This window comes from Metopolophium dirhodum, chromosome 9 (genome assembly GCF_019925205.1).
Source record: "Metopolophium dirhodum isolate CAU chromosome 9, ASM1992520v1, whole genome shotgun sequence".
NCBI lineage: Eukaryota > Metazoa > Arthropoda > Insecta > Hemiptera > Aphididae > Metopolophium > Metopolophium dirhodum.
In genome coordinates this window covers 28,987,650-29,004,605 of record NC_083568.1, presented here as the reverse complement: position 1 = coordinate 29,004,605, position 16,956 = coordinate 28,987,650, and the positions used below count along the sequence as shown (strand labels likewise).

The following is a 16,956-nucleotide window of genomic DNA, read 5'->3' as shown; positions in this document are numbered from 1 at the left end:
TCTCCTACACAAACATAGTGTTAACTCCTACAAAATATAGTGTTGACTCCTACAAAACATAGTGTTAACTCCTAAAAAAGATAGTGTTAACTCCTACAAACGATAGTAAAATAATAGGTGATAAGTTTTTTAAATTATTTTTTAAAAATGTGGAAAAGTGAATACCGCTTGTATCGCTGTTGTTTCCTCCTAGCATAGGTACTTATATAAATTATCGAATTTAATAATTTCTTCCAGCTTAAATCGTTTAATTAATTGATTACCATACATTATAAAATATTAAAAAACCAAATGACTTATGTCTATTGGTAAAAAAATCAAAATTATGTTAAAAAAGAAAACAGTAGAAAAAAAATATGCCTACGTATTTTCGACATTGACATAAAATATCTTTCTTGCAATATATTAATACATATTATACAAAGAAGAATTCAGCTACATAATATTATGTAAATAAAAACTTAAACAATAATCAAATTAAAATAAATCATTAACCAAGTGTTTGTATTTTATCTATAAATATATTAATATTTTCAACTTATCATTTTTAGCTTTTTGAGTTTTTCAATTCTAAAATCGTGTACCTATTTAAAATTTCAAATACATTGTTGGAGTCTAGGATGTTACCCTATTTTTTTCTCTGGTAAAAATGTCCGTGTAAGAGATTGACACTATTTTTGATTTTCAGGTAAAAAAGTTATCCGTGTAGGGGTTTACATTTGGCGGAGAATCGCAACAATAACTTACTGTGTTCGCACAACGGACCGAAGTGCTGTTCACCACAATGGCACAAAAATCTGGAGAGGACCGGAAAACACGTGCCGCCGTTCAGACAAGGAGCGTAACCACAAGGTGCGCCTCGATAGGGAGTCACCTCCTGGCTGAGACCCGACGACAGGTTGCACGTTTTTTCGTTGAGTATTACCCTCTGGACAATGCCGTAGAAAGGTTTGTCGGCGATCGACTCTTGGCCCAGCATAATGGTAGCACTGAAAAATACACGCGGTTGCTTACCGTATACCGCGTATCGAAACTGCGCCTCGACCCATAAAATATACGATATTTCAGGCGCGGTTACGGGTGGATGGGGGGGGGGGGTGGCTATTGATTCTATATGGCATAAGCGCCAAAGGTGCAGAAATGACATATCGTTTGCTCCAAAATTAATATTTTATATAAGTAGTTATTTGAAAATGTCGATCTTATAAAGAATTGTCAATAATAAATCGTTAAAATATAATATACAAACAAATAAATATAATTTGAATAAGACGGTTAATTTTTTCGATCTAATAAAAAATTGTTAAAAATATAATATATAGTTCTAAATTTAATATCAGTTCTATTAACCGTGGCACATAGGTATCTAGGATTTTGGCGCTTTCGTACGATACCATTTTGGGGCTTTCGCATGATACAACATTTTTTTTTAATCTAATTTTAGTGCTTATGTCTTCCACCGGTAATTGTAGGTGATTTTGATGGTCACCCCCTGTCGTTTAAGCCACGATTGAAATACATTTATGTTCAAAATTACCTAATATAACATTGAAGAGACGTGTAACCCCTGTTAAAATCTTTTGGATACGCGCCTGCAATATTTTATGTCCGATCATAACACGAATAGTGTAGGGAGCAGATATTGTTAAAAACTAAGTTTGCGATCGTCAGACTTACGGTACACCGCCAATGTACAGCGGCAGTTCCAAGTTCAATTCAACAAGTGGGGAACTTGAGCTGATTGTGGTGACGTTGCCGTTGTTCAGCTGAATGGAAGCTTGGTTGTCGAATCTTTTGATTTTCAGCAAATTCCATTGAGGCAGAAAAACAATCTTCTCGTCGGTACTAGAAACAGACGTCGTCGTTGTACAACATTCGTAGACGATATTATTATGTAATATTATATTGCACCATTGAAGCCCACAGAAAATTCTATTAAGTGGATGTAATAATATCAACACCCTTAACTTTATCCACCCTTTCTCGAATCCAATTATATCCTTAAACTTTACATTTGTATGCGGAATAAGATCTTTGCGGGTTCATTGCGCACGCTATCCATTTCTTGAACACTATAATATTATCTTTGGTGTATGGTATACATGTCGTAAGTCAACAACGTCTAGTTTTCAGGAAGAGAAAACAAAGATTTGAAAAATCATTTAAAACCGTTGATAATAATAATGTCTTGGCTGATAATTAGTTTAATTTAATATTTATGTACCTTTACATACCTATACTTTTATCTTAAACTTTATGTAGACATTTAAAATCAATTCTTCGCGATTTTTGAGTAACTTATAAAATAAAATAAAAATCCAACTATTTTGACTTGCGCTAACAGGGCATGCATTTAAAATTATTACTAAATTTGACTTAAGATATTAAGACTATTTTAAAATTATTTATGTCAAATTCTCAGATATTAACTAGACATATTATGTGTTTTGTACCCAACACAATGTGACTTATGTTTAGATCTAAACAAATTATATGACTGATGAGTTGTATTTTTGACTCACTGTACCATAAAAATATAAAATGTAAATGTTAATTTTTGACTTGGGACATACACCATACATATATCGTACACCAAAGTTAATATATGCATATTTTTTTAGCATAACGCATAACGAAACGGTACGATGTGACTTACGTGATGTTCGTCTTGCCGTTGCCCAAATCGTAAGTGAGTCTCACGCGGCCGCCCGACAAGTAAACGGAAATGAAATCTCCTTGTCCCGTGTACGATTGACCGCTGTACAACAACAAGCCCGTGTCGGAGGTCGTCCCGAACCACAATTCTAGGCGAGTGGTCCTACGGAGGTCTTCGGTCAGCGGTATGCTGAGAAACGAGTTCTTTCCGTTGAATTCCGGTGAAAAGTATTTGGTCAGACCGTACTCGACTGCGAAATCAAACGATCGTCGCGTCAAACGTTAATATGAAAATGGCGTTTTTAATTGTACGAAAAAAATTTTAAAAAGTTTACATTTATCACAGTTGGCGCCGGTCAGTCCCGGCAGACAAAAACAGGCGTATCGGCCGCCCGGCAAGGACTCGCAAGTAGATCCGAAGCTGCAGGGCTCCGACGAACAGGCCATGTCGTCGTAGCACGAATTGCCTAAAAATTGTCGTAACAATAACGATAATAATAATAATTCAAACGAAATAGTATATTATCGGTAAATGATTTAGTGCGCGTCCTATAAACATTTTTTTATCGATAATATACTCTCCAAACGCTCTTTTTACCTGTACAAGCGCACGTGCCATTCGAACAACTCTTTTGACATTCCGTCACGCCTTCGGAATTGGTCACCAAATCGCCGTCTTCGAATCCCAACAAGTTCACAGAGTAACGTCCTATTTTCACACTGTGCACGCACCCGATCAATCCCGACTTTACACCGATGTTTTCGAATATCCTGCGGGAAATAAATTAATATTCGATCATTTTCGTGGTGGTCTTTCGTCGTCGTTCCCCGCGGGCGCCGACGATTCGCTCTACGTATGATTGTGCACTAAAATAATAAATCGTATATTATATACTTTTGGTGCACGATCGGGACGTATCCGATGTACGCGTTGTCATTCAGGTCCAGCGACCTCAGCGACCCCATGGACACGGATCGAACCGGCTCGTGGTTTTCGAACTGCAGCAGACCGTCTTTTTGATATCGCTTAGCTACGATCTTGTGCCGAGTGCCGATCGTTATCGGGTGTACAGACGTCAGGACTACGGCCCCGTTGCCCAGATTGTATTTAAATTCGACAAACCTGAACACGTTATTTATTTTTCAAAAAAAATATCGTAACCGTCCCCGCGGTGACGCAGTCGTGTCGTGGAATTATAGTCACAGAGAAGTGTAAAAATTACTTGTTGACTATTGCTATCGATATGAAATCTCCAGACCCGTCCGGTTGCTGTTGGTCGTACAGCAGAATCCCGTCGTCCGAAAAGCTTTTGAATTCCATTTCCAGACTGAACCTGTGGTATGCTTTCAATTTTTTCAACTGAACGTACGAATGTCCGTTGAACGCAGCAGATTTGTGTTCTGAAAACGTATATTATAATAGGTATGCATTGTCGATCATTATGATGTCGTTGAAACGTTTCGCGGTTTACCTCTGACTTCCTCCGGGTTGGAACAAACGGTGCCACTGTGCGTGGCGAGGCAATGACACTGGAAACCACCGGAATCCAGTCGCTCGCATTCCCCGCCGTTCTGGCACGGATTTGGGTCACATAGCGACGTTTCCCGATCGGTGGATTCCGACGTCGTCCTCCCGGTCAGGTCTTGGACCTCGGGTATGATGTCCACTTCGTAGCCGCCGGACGTGTTGTAAGTGAAGTTCGGCAGTTCGGAAAACAACAGGTGCCGCGTCGACTTCGACATGACTATGTCCTGGGGTTCGGTGAATTTCGGCCCCTCCGTGCCGGGCAGTATGAGATTTTCGTCTGCGCAACCGACAAAACAATTTATTAACGAGAAACCGTAAAATTTTTACGAGTATAGGTATACCATGCCCATCATGTACGTGTGGTTATAGCGGTTACGTACTAACCTTTACACGACGTGTGCGACTTGACGACTATGTCTTTTTGATAGCGACACGCGTACAATTTCAGCTGACACTCGGAACTATACGTTTGCCCGTCACTACCGCACACCAACTAAATATTGGATTTAGATGAATATTCATATTCTATCGTACCTAATGCACCATTCGTAATAACATAAGTACTTACAGTCGTACGTATCGCGTCCTCGGCACATGTTGCCCGACATACACATGATGGTTTGTCGTTGTTCATCTCGCACACGCCGCCATAATAGCAGACGAGTTGACTACAAGACGTTAAATTTTGCATCGCCACGTCAGCTATAGAAATTCAGATGTGTTTGTCGATGGAATAACAATACGTAACCGAACTATATCGTTTTATTAATACACAAAATAACGCGCGTTTCATACATACAATAGGTACCGCGTACGACGGTTATTGTGTTATGTGGCATTAAAAGTATATTATATAGATTTATATATGGCACGTTAGAACCACATGCGCCACGATAAAATAAAAATTGCACGCAATTGTTCGTATTGTATTTGCAGGTACCTAGATATTTTTTTATTAGAAATAATCTATAGTTTTTCGATGTAATAATATTCTACTTGAATTTTGTATTTATTTATTAGAGATTTATCGCGCGTCTTAAAATTAGTTTTATATTAGTTGATTAAAATTAACAAAGGCAATACATACGCGAAACACATCCAGCAGGGTTTAAAATTTTAGAACTGTCTTCACATTTATTGCACTTTGGTCCTATAGCTCCTGGCTTACAAACGCAACGGCCGGTCATTTGTTCACAGTCGTCTCGAACTGAACCCAGCAGAGAACAACCACAAGCTGTAATAGCTCGTATTCGTTAAATATTCCATTATCCAATTTCAAAACTACTCACGCATGCACCCTTGATGATTTGATGATATTTTCGGTAATCCCCAATACCCGGGCTCACACCGATCACACTTTTCTCCACCAACTCCAGATTTGCACAGGCATTTCTTGTCGACACACTCCTCTGATATCGACCCTAAAATAACCGTTGAAATTATTCGGCTTATATTACTATAGGTACGCAAGAATTATCGTAATTTTGACTATAAACTGCAATGTTTACCCAATTTATTGCAATTGCACAGCAAAGGACAATCAAGGTTATTCGGTCCTTTTGCCGGAGTCTTTTTATCAGGGCAACAGCCATAAGACGAATTTTGACAACTGTCCGAAACGATTGTTGTGTCTAAATCGATCATTAAACAGTCTACATTTAATACATAATATTTATGTGTACAGTATAATATGAGGTTACTTTGATAATTTTTTGCTGTTTTATTACAATTTTACTTTTTATTTCACGGAAAACTTCTATAGAATTAACGATAATAGTCTCGAAATTAAATTTTGGCCACAGCTAATTATGCTCAATTTTTTTAACGTTTTAATTTTATTTCTGATGATTTTATCTCCTGAGATTTTAATATTTTTAAAATGCTTTCAAAGTTACACAAGGTTTATTAATGTGGTATCAAATAGTAACTCCAATTTAAGAAAAAAACAATTAAATTGTCATGATTAGAGTTGATGAATAGCATTTTTTTTCTTTTGATTTTATTAAATGCTATTTTAGCTAAAAATTTGTTTCATGCTCCCTTGATTCAGAATATTCTAATTTTATTTTGCATTTTAAGGGATTTTTACCTATAAATGCATTTTTTTGTTTTTAACGTCATATTTCAACCTTTTAAATCATTTTTTTGTAGATTTTGTACAATGTGGGGGGCATTTTTCTCAAATTTTAGATTTTAAAGAAAATTTGTATGATATTAAAAAACAATAATTTTAATATTATTACTGTGGGGTTTTTGTTGTGATTAAATTTATGGCGTACAGTATAAGATTTACTGTTTGAGTGTTATGCATTGATAAACCATGTGCTCTTTCAGACATACGCCGATCAAATAACCGAACCTTATTATCACACCTATATCTCTAATAAAAATTATTATTTATAAATACATTTTTTTCACTTATTTAATTAGATTTTTTAGATCATTTTCTAAGTTCATTTATTGAAGGTTTTAGGGCATTTTTGCATTTTTTTAAGGCATTTTCGTGTGTTTTTTAGGTCATCAACATCCTAACACTCTAGTCATAATTCTCTGCAGGTGAATAAAAATGTAAGTGTGTCAAAGTAGTCACACGAAATCAAAGTTACCCGATTCTACGGTATTTATACATATTTACATTGTACGCTACGTAAACTATACATATTATATTATACGATATTGAAAATATAATTTTGACGTATTACCTCGATCAGATTTATTACAGCACTTGGCGAACCTAGACGTTTGATGACAATAACTGGTCGACGGGCAGTCTTGCCTGTCGGGACCGTGGCCGCAGTCTAATTCTCTGCCGTTCAGATGATTCATCAAGGGTTTCTTACCGTTGCAAGGTTTGACTTCCATGCCTATAAAACGATAACGACGTTTAGAGCTGTATACGAGATACGTATATGATAATGCCGCAGTCAGTACCGGATCTAGGGGGGGGGGCAATCACAGAGGGGCGCAAATTTCAAATTTTAAGCTCATAATTTTTTATTACATTTCAATTGACACACGCATTTTTTATTGGTAACTTTTAGTGGTGCTAATATTATTGTGTTGTGCCCCGGGTCACTTAAATTTGTGGATCCGGCACTGGCCGCTGTTATATAGACGTGCGGACGTCACGCACCTTGGCACAACTCCATGGGCCTCAGCCGGAGTTCTTGTTGCCTCTGACACCCTTCCATTTTCATTAGACACAACGAGTTGTAAGTGCGAACGTCCGACGCGCAAACGGGCGAGGAGTCGGTCGCCGAACAGTTGAATATACACGAACACCGAGGAAATCCGTCGGGTCCGACCTCGCACGTGGCATCGTAGTCACATTTAATGTCTTTGCACACGTCGTTGCTGTTGCTGTAAACGCTGTTTTCCACCGAACCATGGGGTTTTAAAATTTTACCTAAAAGCATATTATTACCTTTATGTTTCACAAAAAATTTCGTATAGTGTAAGACACTCGCACACACACGTTACGCGAGTACACCTGAACACGTGGCAGTGGCGTAATTTGGTCATGTTTGTGGGTGGGAGGAGATTGAAACATTTACCCATTCCCCCATCCATTGGTTTGGGTTCATTAAAAAAATTGGTTTATAACATAAAAACCTCTCAGTCTAACCATTTTGATCTGTAATCTACATAATGCAAGTAGGTATATACATGTATAGTGCAAAACAAACAATTACATACTAATTAATAAAGTTTTAAAAGTGTACTTTTACGAGTAGTTCCTAGACGTAAATTATTCGAAATTACAAACTTCAAAAGGTTATAATCTCATAACAAAGTCCGACTGAAAAATTCTGATTGGACCATTGTACTTAACTCGTTGAAATATTAAACAGATTTCCGAAATTTTTTTTTTTTAAATCGCTTGGAGCTAAGCTGAATTTTTTACGTAGATTCGTAGAATAATCTGTGTATGCACACTATACCCGAAACCCTGAACTTCAAAATGTTTTAACCTTGGAACTAAGTCCGGCCGATAAATTATAATTGCACCATTGCAGTGCACAACTCGTTGAAACAAACCTATATAGGTTCCCGAAAAAAATTCCCAAAAATCGGGCTAAACTGCATTGTTTCAATATATATTTTGCACAATATTACAATAGTGATTAGTGTGTTTATTACCAAGTATAATATCACAGATACTATATAAAACAGATTTTATATAATCCGTGGTAAAATTATCTTGGTTACCATTGGCCGTAAGGGATTTGGGTTTTTATTTGTTGTTTCTAGAAAATATACTACCTATATCAGTCGGTACAATAGTAATAATAATATTTAAGTGGATACATAAACGATAGATAATAATATGGTTGTCCAGTATAAAAAAAAAGTCATGGGGGGGGGGGATACGACACCCAAATCCCCACCCCTCCCCCGTAATTACGCCACTGGGCACGTGGGACGGTGGACGTTACCTATGGACGAAGATTCCTTGCAGTCGCCGTAGAACAGAATCGTCAAATTGTGAGTGCCATTTTTTACGCACGACCGTTGGAGGAGTTCGCATTCGCTGTTGTAGGTGATCAGGTCGGACCCGCATACGGGTTCTTTTGATTTCGTGTCCACGCATGTTTCGGGACAGTTGCATTTCTGATCGTGACACGACCCTAAAATCATTTAATGCGTGTGATTTCGAGGTAAACAGCTGAAAACCACCGAATTAATCACCCTTACCGCATTCGCCCGCGTACGCTGCGAATATTTTCTTCCTTGTTGCACAACTGGCGTTTTGTAGATGACAAAGGTCTGTGTACGTAATGCCGTCGGTACCGCAAACTTTACCGCTTGCCTGGGTACATAAATTAGAGTTCGTCCTAATTAACTGGCGGAGGTTTCCAATGGTTTTTGGAAAATAAATTCCAAAACCATTGTTACTTTACATTATACCGGTTTAATGCTTTTCGGCAGTAGCTGGTATACTGCAGCAGGTCTAGTCACCCCACTTTTAACAATCAATTATTATTACCACAATCTCACCATTAATTATCAACTAGCAGTTTCTTATCCTCACACATAATACACGCGCGGCTGTAGGTCGCATTCGATGCGATTAATTTATTTCCAAATAAATTTCATTATCCCTTCTATAATAACATAATATTATAATATTTGATAAAATGTTACGATGTATAAAAAAAAAAAATGCGCAAGACTTTTTATCCGGCGACAAAGTTTACTCGACCTAGTGAGGCATAATGTTGAAATAATTATTATTTATTATTGGTTTTAGGTCGGTAACTTCTATAATATTATATTATGTTGCAAATGGACAATAATATTATATAGAACGCAATAACGAATACGTTTTTGGAACTATTAATTCTATTGGACAGAACCAATAGAGCACCTGGGCACGCGTGTTTAAAACTTTATAATCCTTCGTAATAAAAGGATTGATTTAACTGAAAATAAATGTGATGAAAGTTTTGAACGTTAACGCAATAATTATTTTCGTGAATTTAATAGTAATCAACTTTATTACGTTTTGAAATAATATAGAAACAGGCGTGGAATACTGATGTAGATGATAAAATAAAGTAATAACGATCCATGTTTAAAAAATAAATAAAAAAGATAAACTTATAAGTAAGGATCAACATTTGTTGAAAAATTCAGGAAAATTTTGGAAAAAAACCGTTTTTTCCCAGAGCCTTAGAAAATGTGGAAAAATTGGAAAATATTAAAATAATACATTTCCGAAAAAACCGAAGTTTTTGGAAAATTAAAAAAAAACGGAATTTTTGGATTTTATTTACGCTTAAAAATTAAAATAATCTAAGTAAAAGAAAACCATTTGCATTTTTTCAAATTTGCCAAGACAGTCATCATTGATGTATTATTGTATTAAAATTTAAAATGATATTTTTAAAAGTAATAATACGGATATTTCAATATTTATTATAAGGGAGAGTGTATTCCACCGAAAAAAAATCTTACTTGCAGCTGTAGATAAATATAAACAACACACGCTTGAGAAATGAAAAATGACAATATTAAATTTTAGGAAAATACGTAACAACAAAACATTATTGGTGGGGTACAAAAGTATTTTATAACAAATACCATTTTTTCATTCAATTTTTCAGAAAAAAAGCCAGTTTTTTGTCAAAATCATTTCTTCCGGTAATTTTAAATGAAACCAAATTTTTCCGAAAAAACCGGGTGTTTTTCGTAAAACCTTTTTTTTTTCAAAAATTTTGATCCCTACTTATAAGTAAACATTAACTGTATAAAGAGTACAAATTAAAAGTAAAGCGCGATATAGATAAAATACCTACATTTAGGGAAGTGTTTTTAAAAAAAGATTTTGATTAGTCTGACATCCCAATAATATAATTTATGAAACGAGATCGGAAGGCAGAATTTTAGTAAGTTATCGGAAAAAGTTGTACACTGGATATATAGTTTCGAAGCGATGACAAAATCAAAACTGGCACTAACTTGGAGATTGAGAAATGAAATGTTCGCATGTTTGTTTACAAAATATATTTATTGAAACGAATGTGACAGGGACGAAATCAGACACACATAGAAACGAATGTATCGCCACAGATTAGATTAAATTTAATCGCAGTTGATAAACATGTCCCTTACTCGATTTCCTATTCTCACGATAAGAGACAATTTGAAGTTATTTTTTTGTTTTTTTTTAGCGATCGAGCTGAACATTGTGCTTGTGAATCTGTTATCGACTGAAAATAAGGCAAAGCAAACAGGATATTGGATAACAGATATAATACATGGTACGCCCCCGAAAATTTATCGCGTTGGTAAATATTAAAATAATATTGTAATAAACAACAACCCAGCTAATCTCGTACTCGGGTTAGAGACACGCAGTGTTTTTGTTGGTATAGGTACTTATTAATAACATTTAGCATCAAGTAATATGTATACAATATAAAGTAAAATCATCACTCGATGACGAATAAAATATAAATACATATTTATATAATATTACGATGGGCAATATAATAATACGATAGCTGATATTGTGTACTCGAATTCTTACGTTTGCACATTTGAACGTCGGGCAGACGCACTTCGCCTCCATTCCATCGCTTTCGCAAACCGAGTGAAACTGACAATTCATTTTCGTACAATCGTCTGAAAAGCATAACGGCTCTGTTACATAGGATCAAATGCCGGCGAGGGGGCGGTGTACAATAAATTAGTGTGCGTCCTGTATGACATATGTATTGGTTTAATAATAATATCATCTTACTACACGTTCCGCTGTGGGACACTCCGATTATTTGCTTCTGCTGACAGCTGTGGTACTTCAACTTGCACTCGTTACTATACGTGTTACCGTCGGTGCCGCACACGGGCTCGTGGTGTTCGGAACATAAAGGACATTCGCAGGCTGCTTTTCCGTCTCTCACTTTACAAGTGGCCCCGAAGTTACACAAGTACCCGTTGCACGGATTCGCGTCCCCTGCGCAAATAAACGTAAGAAACGTAGGTTCGCATGATACGGAAATTAAAATAGTGTGCGTGTGAATGAGAGAGAGAGAGAAAATCCTTAAAATGTATCGACTTCACCAACGCACAACAGAGTATGATATTTTTTATGTTGTCATATTATGGTACGATATGTAACCAAGTCAGTAATAAAAAACTACACAAATTATAGGTACTTCATTTATTGCGTTAAGATTCGGGGTGTATTTAACATTTCAAGACACTTTACAGTTTGCAACTATAATATTCATGTATGGAAGAATTTCTAAAGTTAATATATTTTATTTAACACAATATTATATTGTTTATTTTTATGACGAAAGTATTGTTTAGAAACACATTTTCGAGTTTAGTGCAATATAAAATTATGTAAGAAAAAAAATTAATTTTAATTTAAAAAAATATTTTTCGTGTGATTGAAAGCGGTGACCGCCCTAATCAAAAATTCAAAATAATATTTATTTGTTTCATAGGTAGTCAATAGATCATATTTTATACTTTTTTTGTATTTCCAGCTTGTATTTTTTAATTATTGGCTAAATATTTACCTATAGTTAACTTTTTAGAGGCATTTAATTTGTAAGGACATTTTTTTAGAACGTCATAAGCTATAAAAAAATTAATATTCTGACGATTTGTTCATTAGAAATCTAGGTCACGTAAATTAATAATATATTATTAGGCAGTAGACACCCTATATAAATAGTTTTTCTCTTTCATAACTTTGTAATAAAGAAACATAATACCGAAACCACTATTATATTACTTTAACAATGAAAAAATTAACTTCACTGACATAATAAACAATGGTAAATTAACAAACCAACCGACGTTTTAAATACAAAACAAAAGTATGATACCAACTTCGGGTATATGTAACTAGCTGTGTAGTCCTATCTTCAATGTCAAAGTTAGAGACGAAAAATTGGAAGAAGTTAAAGAATGTCACTGTATCGAACACTAAAATTCGGTAAACTGTCATTGGCTTTTGACTAAACATGTTCGATTATAAATATATTTTTATCTGGTGCTAGTGAACCTCAAGTACAATCACAATGTTAGTATACATTTTAATAGTTATAGGTCATTAGTTATTACTTATTAGTTATTATTGGAGTAATGAAGTGCGAACAGTTGACCGCGGTACCCTATACCAGCTATACCTACAGGTACCTTATATAGAATTTCGTATGATACACTAGCTGACTTCCCTTTGTCGGTGTTTCCGATTTTGAAAAAATTTATTATTAATTATTTTAATTTTTTTTTTTTAAAGTGGCCACATATATGGCAAATAAACAAGTTCATGTTCTATATTATACTCTATAGCAGAGGTAGGTATTCAAACTTTTTCATCCCGCGGCTCCTTTGTGTGTTCACAATATTTTTACGGCTTCCAAATTATTATGAACAAATTGAAACAATACAGATACAATATTATGCCCAATATAATATGGGTGATAATAACAGTGACTTTAGTACTAGAAATAAAACTTCAAACAGTCGGGTAATGTGTTTCATTATCGTTTCCACAACCGCTTTGATGATTATAAATAATATTTATATTAACCTTGACCTACATTAATTTCGGTTTCCTGTGCCCCTACGCGCCTCCCTTCAACAACTCTCGCTACACCCCTGGGAAACAGATTGAATACCTCTGCTCTATAGTCATTGGCATAAAACGTTCTCTGTTTGATGTGTAAATAATAAATATAGAATATCGATGAGTATTTTCTTTTTTTTTGTTGTTGATGTTAATAAGCGTTGAAAGTTTATACGAGCGGAGTAATCAATAGTGTATCACAAAGATTTGTAAGGTATCCTTGCCATTTCACTCATTTTACTTAAATATTAAATGTTTGTAAATCTATTGATCCAATATTAAATAATTTACGCGTCTGTAAGCATATTGTTCTGTTTCAGAACGAATAATAATTTATATAATAATGTATTGTTTTTAAATACATTAAAATGTCAATAATAAACGTCGACTATGGTAATAAAAAAATAATCGAATTTTTTTAAAATTAAAAATAAAAAAAGATAATATTTTTTTTACCGCTAAAATTTGTCGTTACAAGTGATAATAATATTTCCCCCGGCGTTTCAAAACGTCGACCCGAATATTTTTACAAAACCGACCTCGCGCGCGTATTCTTACCGCAATGTCCGTCGTATGCCACCGTGACGCCGGACCTCTTGCTGCATCCGATCCGTTCCAACAGGCATTTTGACTCGTAAGTATAACCGTCTGTGCCGCAAACCGGTCGCACCGACGTTTCGCAAAGGGTGGGCTCCGGACAACGGCACTCGGCAATGCCCAGGCGGTCGATGGCGCAGCGCGATCCCTCCCAGCACGTGAAGTTCAGACACGGGTTTACGCCTGGAACGGAGCACATCGTGTCATTTCGTATTTTTTTTTTTTTCGATTAGTAACTATAGAGCCTGGCAATCAGCTATGTCGTGGGGGTCGTAACGGTACACTTGGGCCATTGGGTGGTTTTTTTTTTGCAATTGTGTGTGAGGTTACTGTAGGTTTTTGGTAAACACGCGCGTTTGGTTATTATGCCATAATTTCAAATTGGGCACCCGTAGGTTTCTGCCATGCCCGGTTGGGAGATGGCGACCTCTCTCTCTAGACAGTTGCCTGCCCCGGTGAGAGGAGCCGCCCGTGGTCGAGATTCGAACCGGCGACGGTTCGCGTCGGAACCGACGCCGTAGTCCACTCGATCGTGTTGTTATATTATCGTCTACGTTATCGCCGCCCATGATTTAATCAATATATAATCTGTGTATTACATAGCTTCTTCAAATATATCGGTATTGACACCAAAATCTAATTTTGTAAAAAATCTCACTACTAACAACTGTACTGTAAATATTATGTAAAGCTGTAAAACTACTAACCCATAAACATGTAATTCTTATCTATAACTAATTGTATATAAAATGTAAACTTTCCGCAGGCTAATGACCTTGGGTTGAAGCCTTAACATCAATAAAAAAAAAAAAAATCTGTGTATTATATACATAATGTTAATACGCCGTGGTCAAAGTATTATATTGCGTTACAAAATCGATTGTCACACATTTCGTGACATAACTGCATTTACGATTGCGCGTATTATTGCAATACGTATAGTTTTTTAATACAGTGAACCGTCAATTAAAGTGCGGACATACAATGGTTTTTTTAAAAAAATTTTAAACATAAGCTCTTTATTCGAATCATGATGAAAATCTGGGCTTCCTTAAAATTGAAATTGCAAATATGACGTAGGTACCTCCTAATTGTATAAATAAAAAGTTCGTACCTCCTTCTATGCACACAACCGACACGAAATCATACAACACATATTACATAATTATGTGGACTATTGTTATCACTACAATAATATTATATCGAGTGGAATATTATTTTAACTGTAGGCAACGTGCTCGACTATTTAGCGATTTATTCACCCTGGTCGCATTGGCCGTGGAAGACGATCCTCAGACCTGGCATCATCCGACACGCCTGCCGTCGTAGAAAGCACTCGTTCGTATAAGTCCGGCCGTCGGACCCGCACACCGGAATGAAGTCTTCGCCGCAGAATTCCGAGCACACGCACCTGGCACGTCTCTCGTAGTCCAAACGACATATTTCGGGTTCTTCGCACGATATATAGTCACACGGATCTGTAAAAGATAATCCAGTATTATAATGTAGACGGCGACACGAAGTGAAAATCCAAAAGAGCGATCAAAAAAAAAAAAAAAAAAAACACACGACAATACTCAACATTTTGGGATTTAAAATAATATTATTTTCATAGCTGCACACAATTATTATTACGATTTGTAAACTATATACAACAGGGGTCACCGACTAATTTCAAAAGGGGTCCGTTTTGAAACTCACCAAACTTCCCACGGTCCAGAACACATTTAAATACCCAATGACTTTTTTCATACATTAACAATAATAATTGATAACTACTAAATTGCAATAAAACGTAGATACCTACTTGGAACGAGCGTCTAACGTTACTAACGTACCTAACGGTCAACTTCTCTGAATTATTTTTTGCACCTATGGGCTTGAAACGTAACGCTCGGCGAAGGAGACACGTAAATGATATATATTATCAAGGCTGGGCATTAACGAGTTAAAAAGTTAAAGTTAAGTTAAAAAGTTAATTTTATTTTAACTTTTTAACTTAACTAGTTACTTTTGGTTTTTCATTAACTCAACTGTTAACTTACTAAATTTCTTTCTTAATTAACGTGAAATTAACGAGTTAATTTTTCATTTTAAGAAGTAAGTCAAGTTAATTTATTGTGTTTTTAATTTTATAATATTTCACTATTTCAATCTATTTCGGTCTATATCGTTTTCATGTCAAAAAATATGTATCATAAATTGTTTAAAGTTAAAAATGTATATCATTCGAATCTAACTTATATGGAAATACTGTATGAAGCATTAACATTATATCCTATTATTTAGTTTTGGGTTGGGCAAAAATTAAATACGCTAGCGTTGTATAAACAAATTAACTTTTTTTTACTTACTAAAAAGTTAACAAAAAGTGTGAATTAACTTTTAACTTAACTGAGTTAACCTATATTTAAATTAACATTTAACTTTTAACTTTTTGTTATTGGTGCATATTAACTTAACTTAACTGAGTTCAAAACAATCATTAACTTGCCCAGCCTTGTATATTATGATACATGCATACCATACTCACAATATCGGATAGTATTTTTATTCGTAATTTTATTATAAAAACGTAATGCAAAAACTATATTACATATTATTATATATTTCATCATTACGCAGCCATTAGGGTCAGTAAAAAACGTGTCTGCGGGCCGCCAGTTGGTGACCCCTGCTATACGATGTGTTCCGGGGTGAAGTGACCGGCCGACGTCATAATATGAAAGTATATCATTCAGTATAATTCAGTGGGATAATACCAAAAACCTATACTAAGTGATAAAATTCGGAATAATAGAAGATTTCCTTTAAAAAAATGCTGATTTTTTCCAACTTTTTTCTATACTTTTAAAATTTAATAAACATAATAAGAACATTTCTAGTTCAATTGCGTATGTTGTTCGATGGGACAATATTAAATGGCTTTAAAATAAAAAAAAATTACGTCAAAATGTCGAAGAGTTTTGTAGATACATAAACAAATGAGTGATATGTATGGTTTTGATAAAAATAAGTAATTGCCCATAACTCAAAAAATAAAAAGTTAGACCCAATTTTTAAGGGTATTTCTTCATCATTTTTG

The 16,956-nt window shown here is 35.2% G+C and overlaps 1 protein-coding gene across 1 annotated transcript in view; it reads right to left on the bottom strand.

Annotated features, from left to right (window-relative positions):
• Nucleotides 1–16,956, bottom strand: part of LOC132952283 (agrin-like) — a 209,114-nt gene that overhangs the window by 1,022 nt on the left and 191,136 nt on the right. The window contains exons 5-25 of the mRNA XM_061024542.1: nucleotides 15,134–15,349; nucleotides 13,833–14,054; nucleotides 11,430–11,642; nucleotides 11,217–11,311; nucleotides 8,879–8,993; nucleotides 8,620–8,811; nucleotides 7,317–7,589; nucleotides 6,886–7,047; nucleotides 5,692–5,814; nucleotides 5,473–5,604; nucleotides 5,271–5,417; nucleotides 4,752–4,885; nucleotides 4,568–4,676; nucleotides 4,128–4,460; nucleotides 3,879–4,056; nucleotides 3,551–3,778; nucleotides 3,254–3,426; nucleotides 2,991–3,122; nucleotides 2,657–2,906; nucleotides 1,678–1,845; nucleotides 748–989 (exon numbers count right to left, since the gene is read on the bottom strand). Of these exons, the coding sequence (XP_060880525.1) occupies nucleotides 748–989; nucleotides 1,678–1,845; nucleotides 2,657–2,906; nucleotides 2,991–3,122; nucleotides 3,254–3,426; nucleotides 3,551–3,778; nucleotides 3,879–4,056; nucleotides 4,128–4,460; nucleotides 4,568–4,676; nucleotides 4,752–4,885; nucleotides 5,271–5,417; nucleotides 5,473–5,604; nucleotides 5,692–5,814; nucleotides 6,886–7,047; nucleotides 7,317–7,589; nucleotides 8,620–8,811; nucleotides 8,879–8,993; nucleotides 11,217–11,311; nucleotides 11,430–11,642; nucleotides 13,833–14,054; nucleotides 15,134–15,349 (3,837 nt within the window). The remainder of the gene's footprint in view (nucleotides 1–747; nucleotides 990–1,677; nucleotides 1,846–2,656; nucleotides 2,907–2,990; nucleotides 3,123–3,253; nucleotides 3,427–3,550; nucleotides 3,779–3,878; nucleotides 4,057–4,127; nucleotides 4,461–4,567; nucleotides 4,677–4,751; nucleotides 4,886–5,270; nucleotides 5,418–5,472; nucleotides 5,605–5,691; nucleotides 5,815–6,885; nucleotides 7,048–7,316; nucleotides 7,590–8,619; nucleotides 8,812–8,878; nucleotides 8,994–11,216; nucleotides 11,312–11,429; nucleotides 11,643–13,832; nucleotides 14,055–15,133; nucleotides 15,350–16,956) is intronic.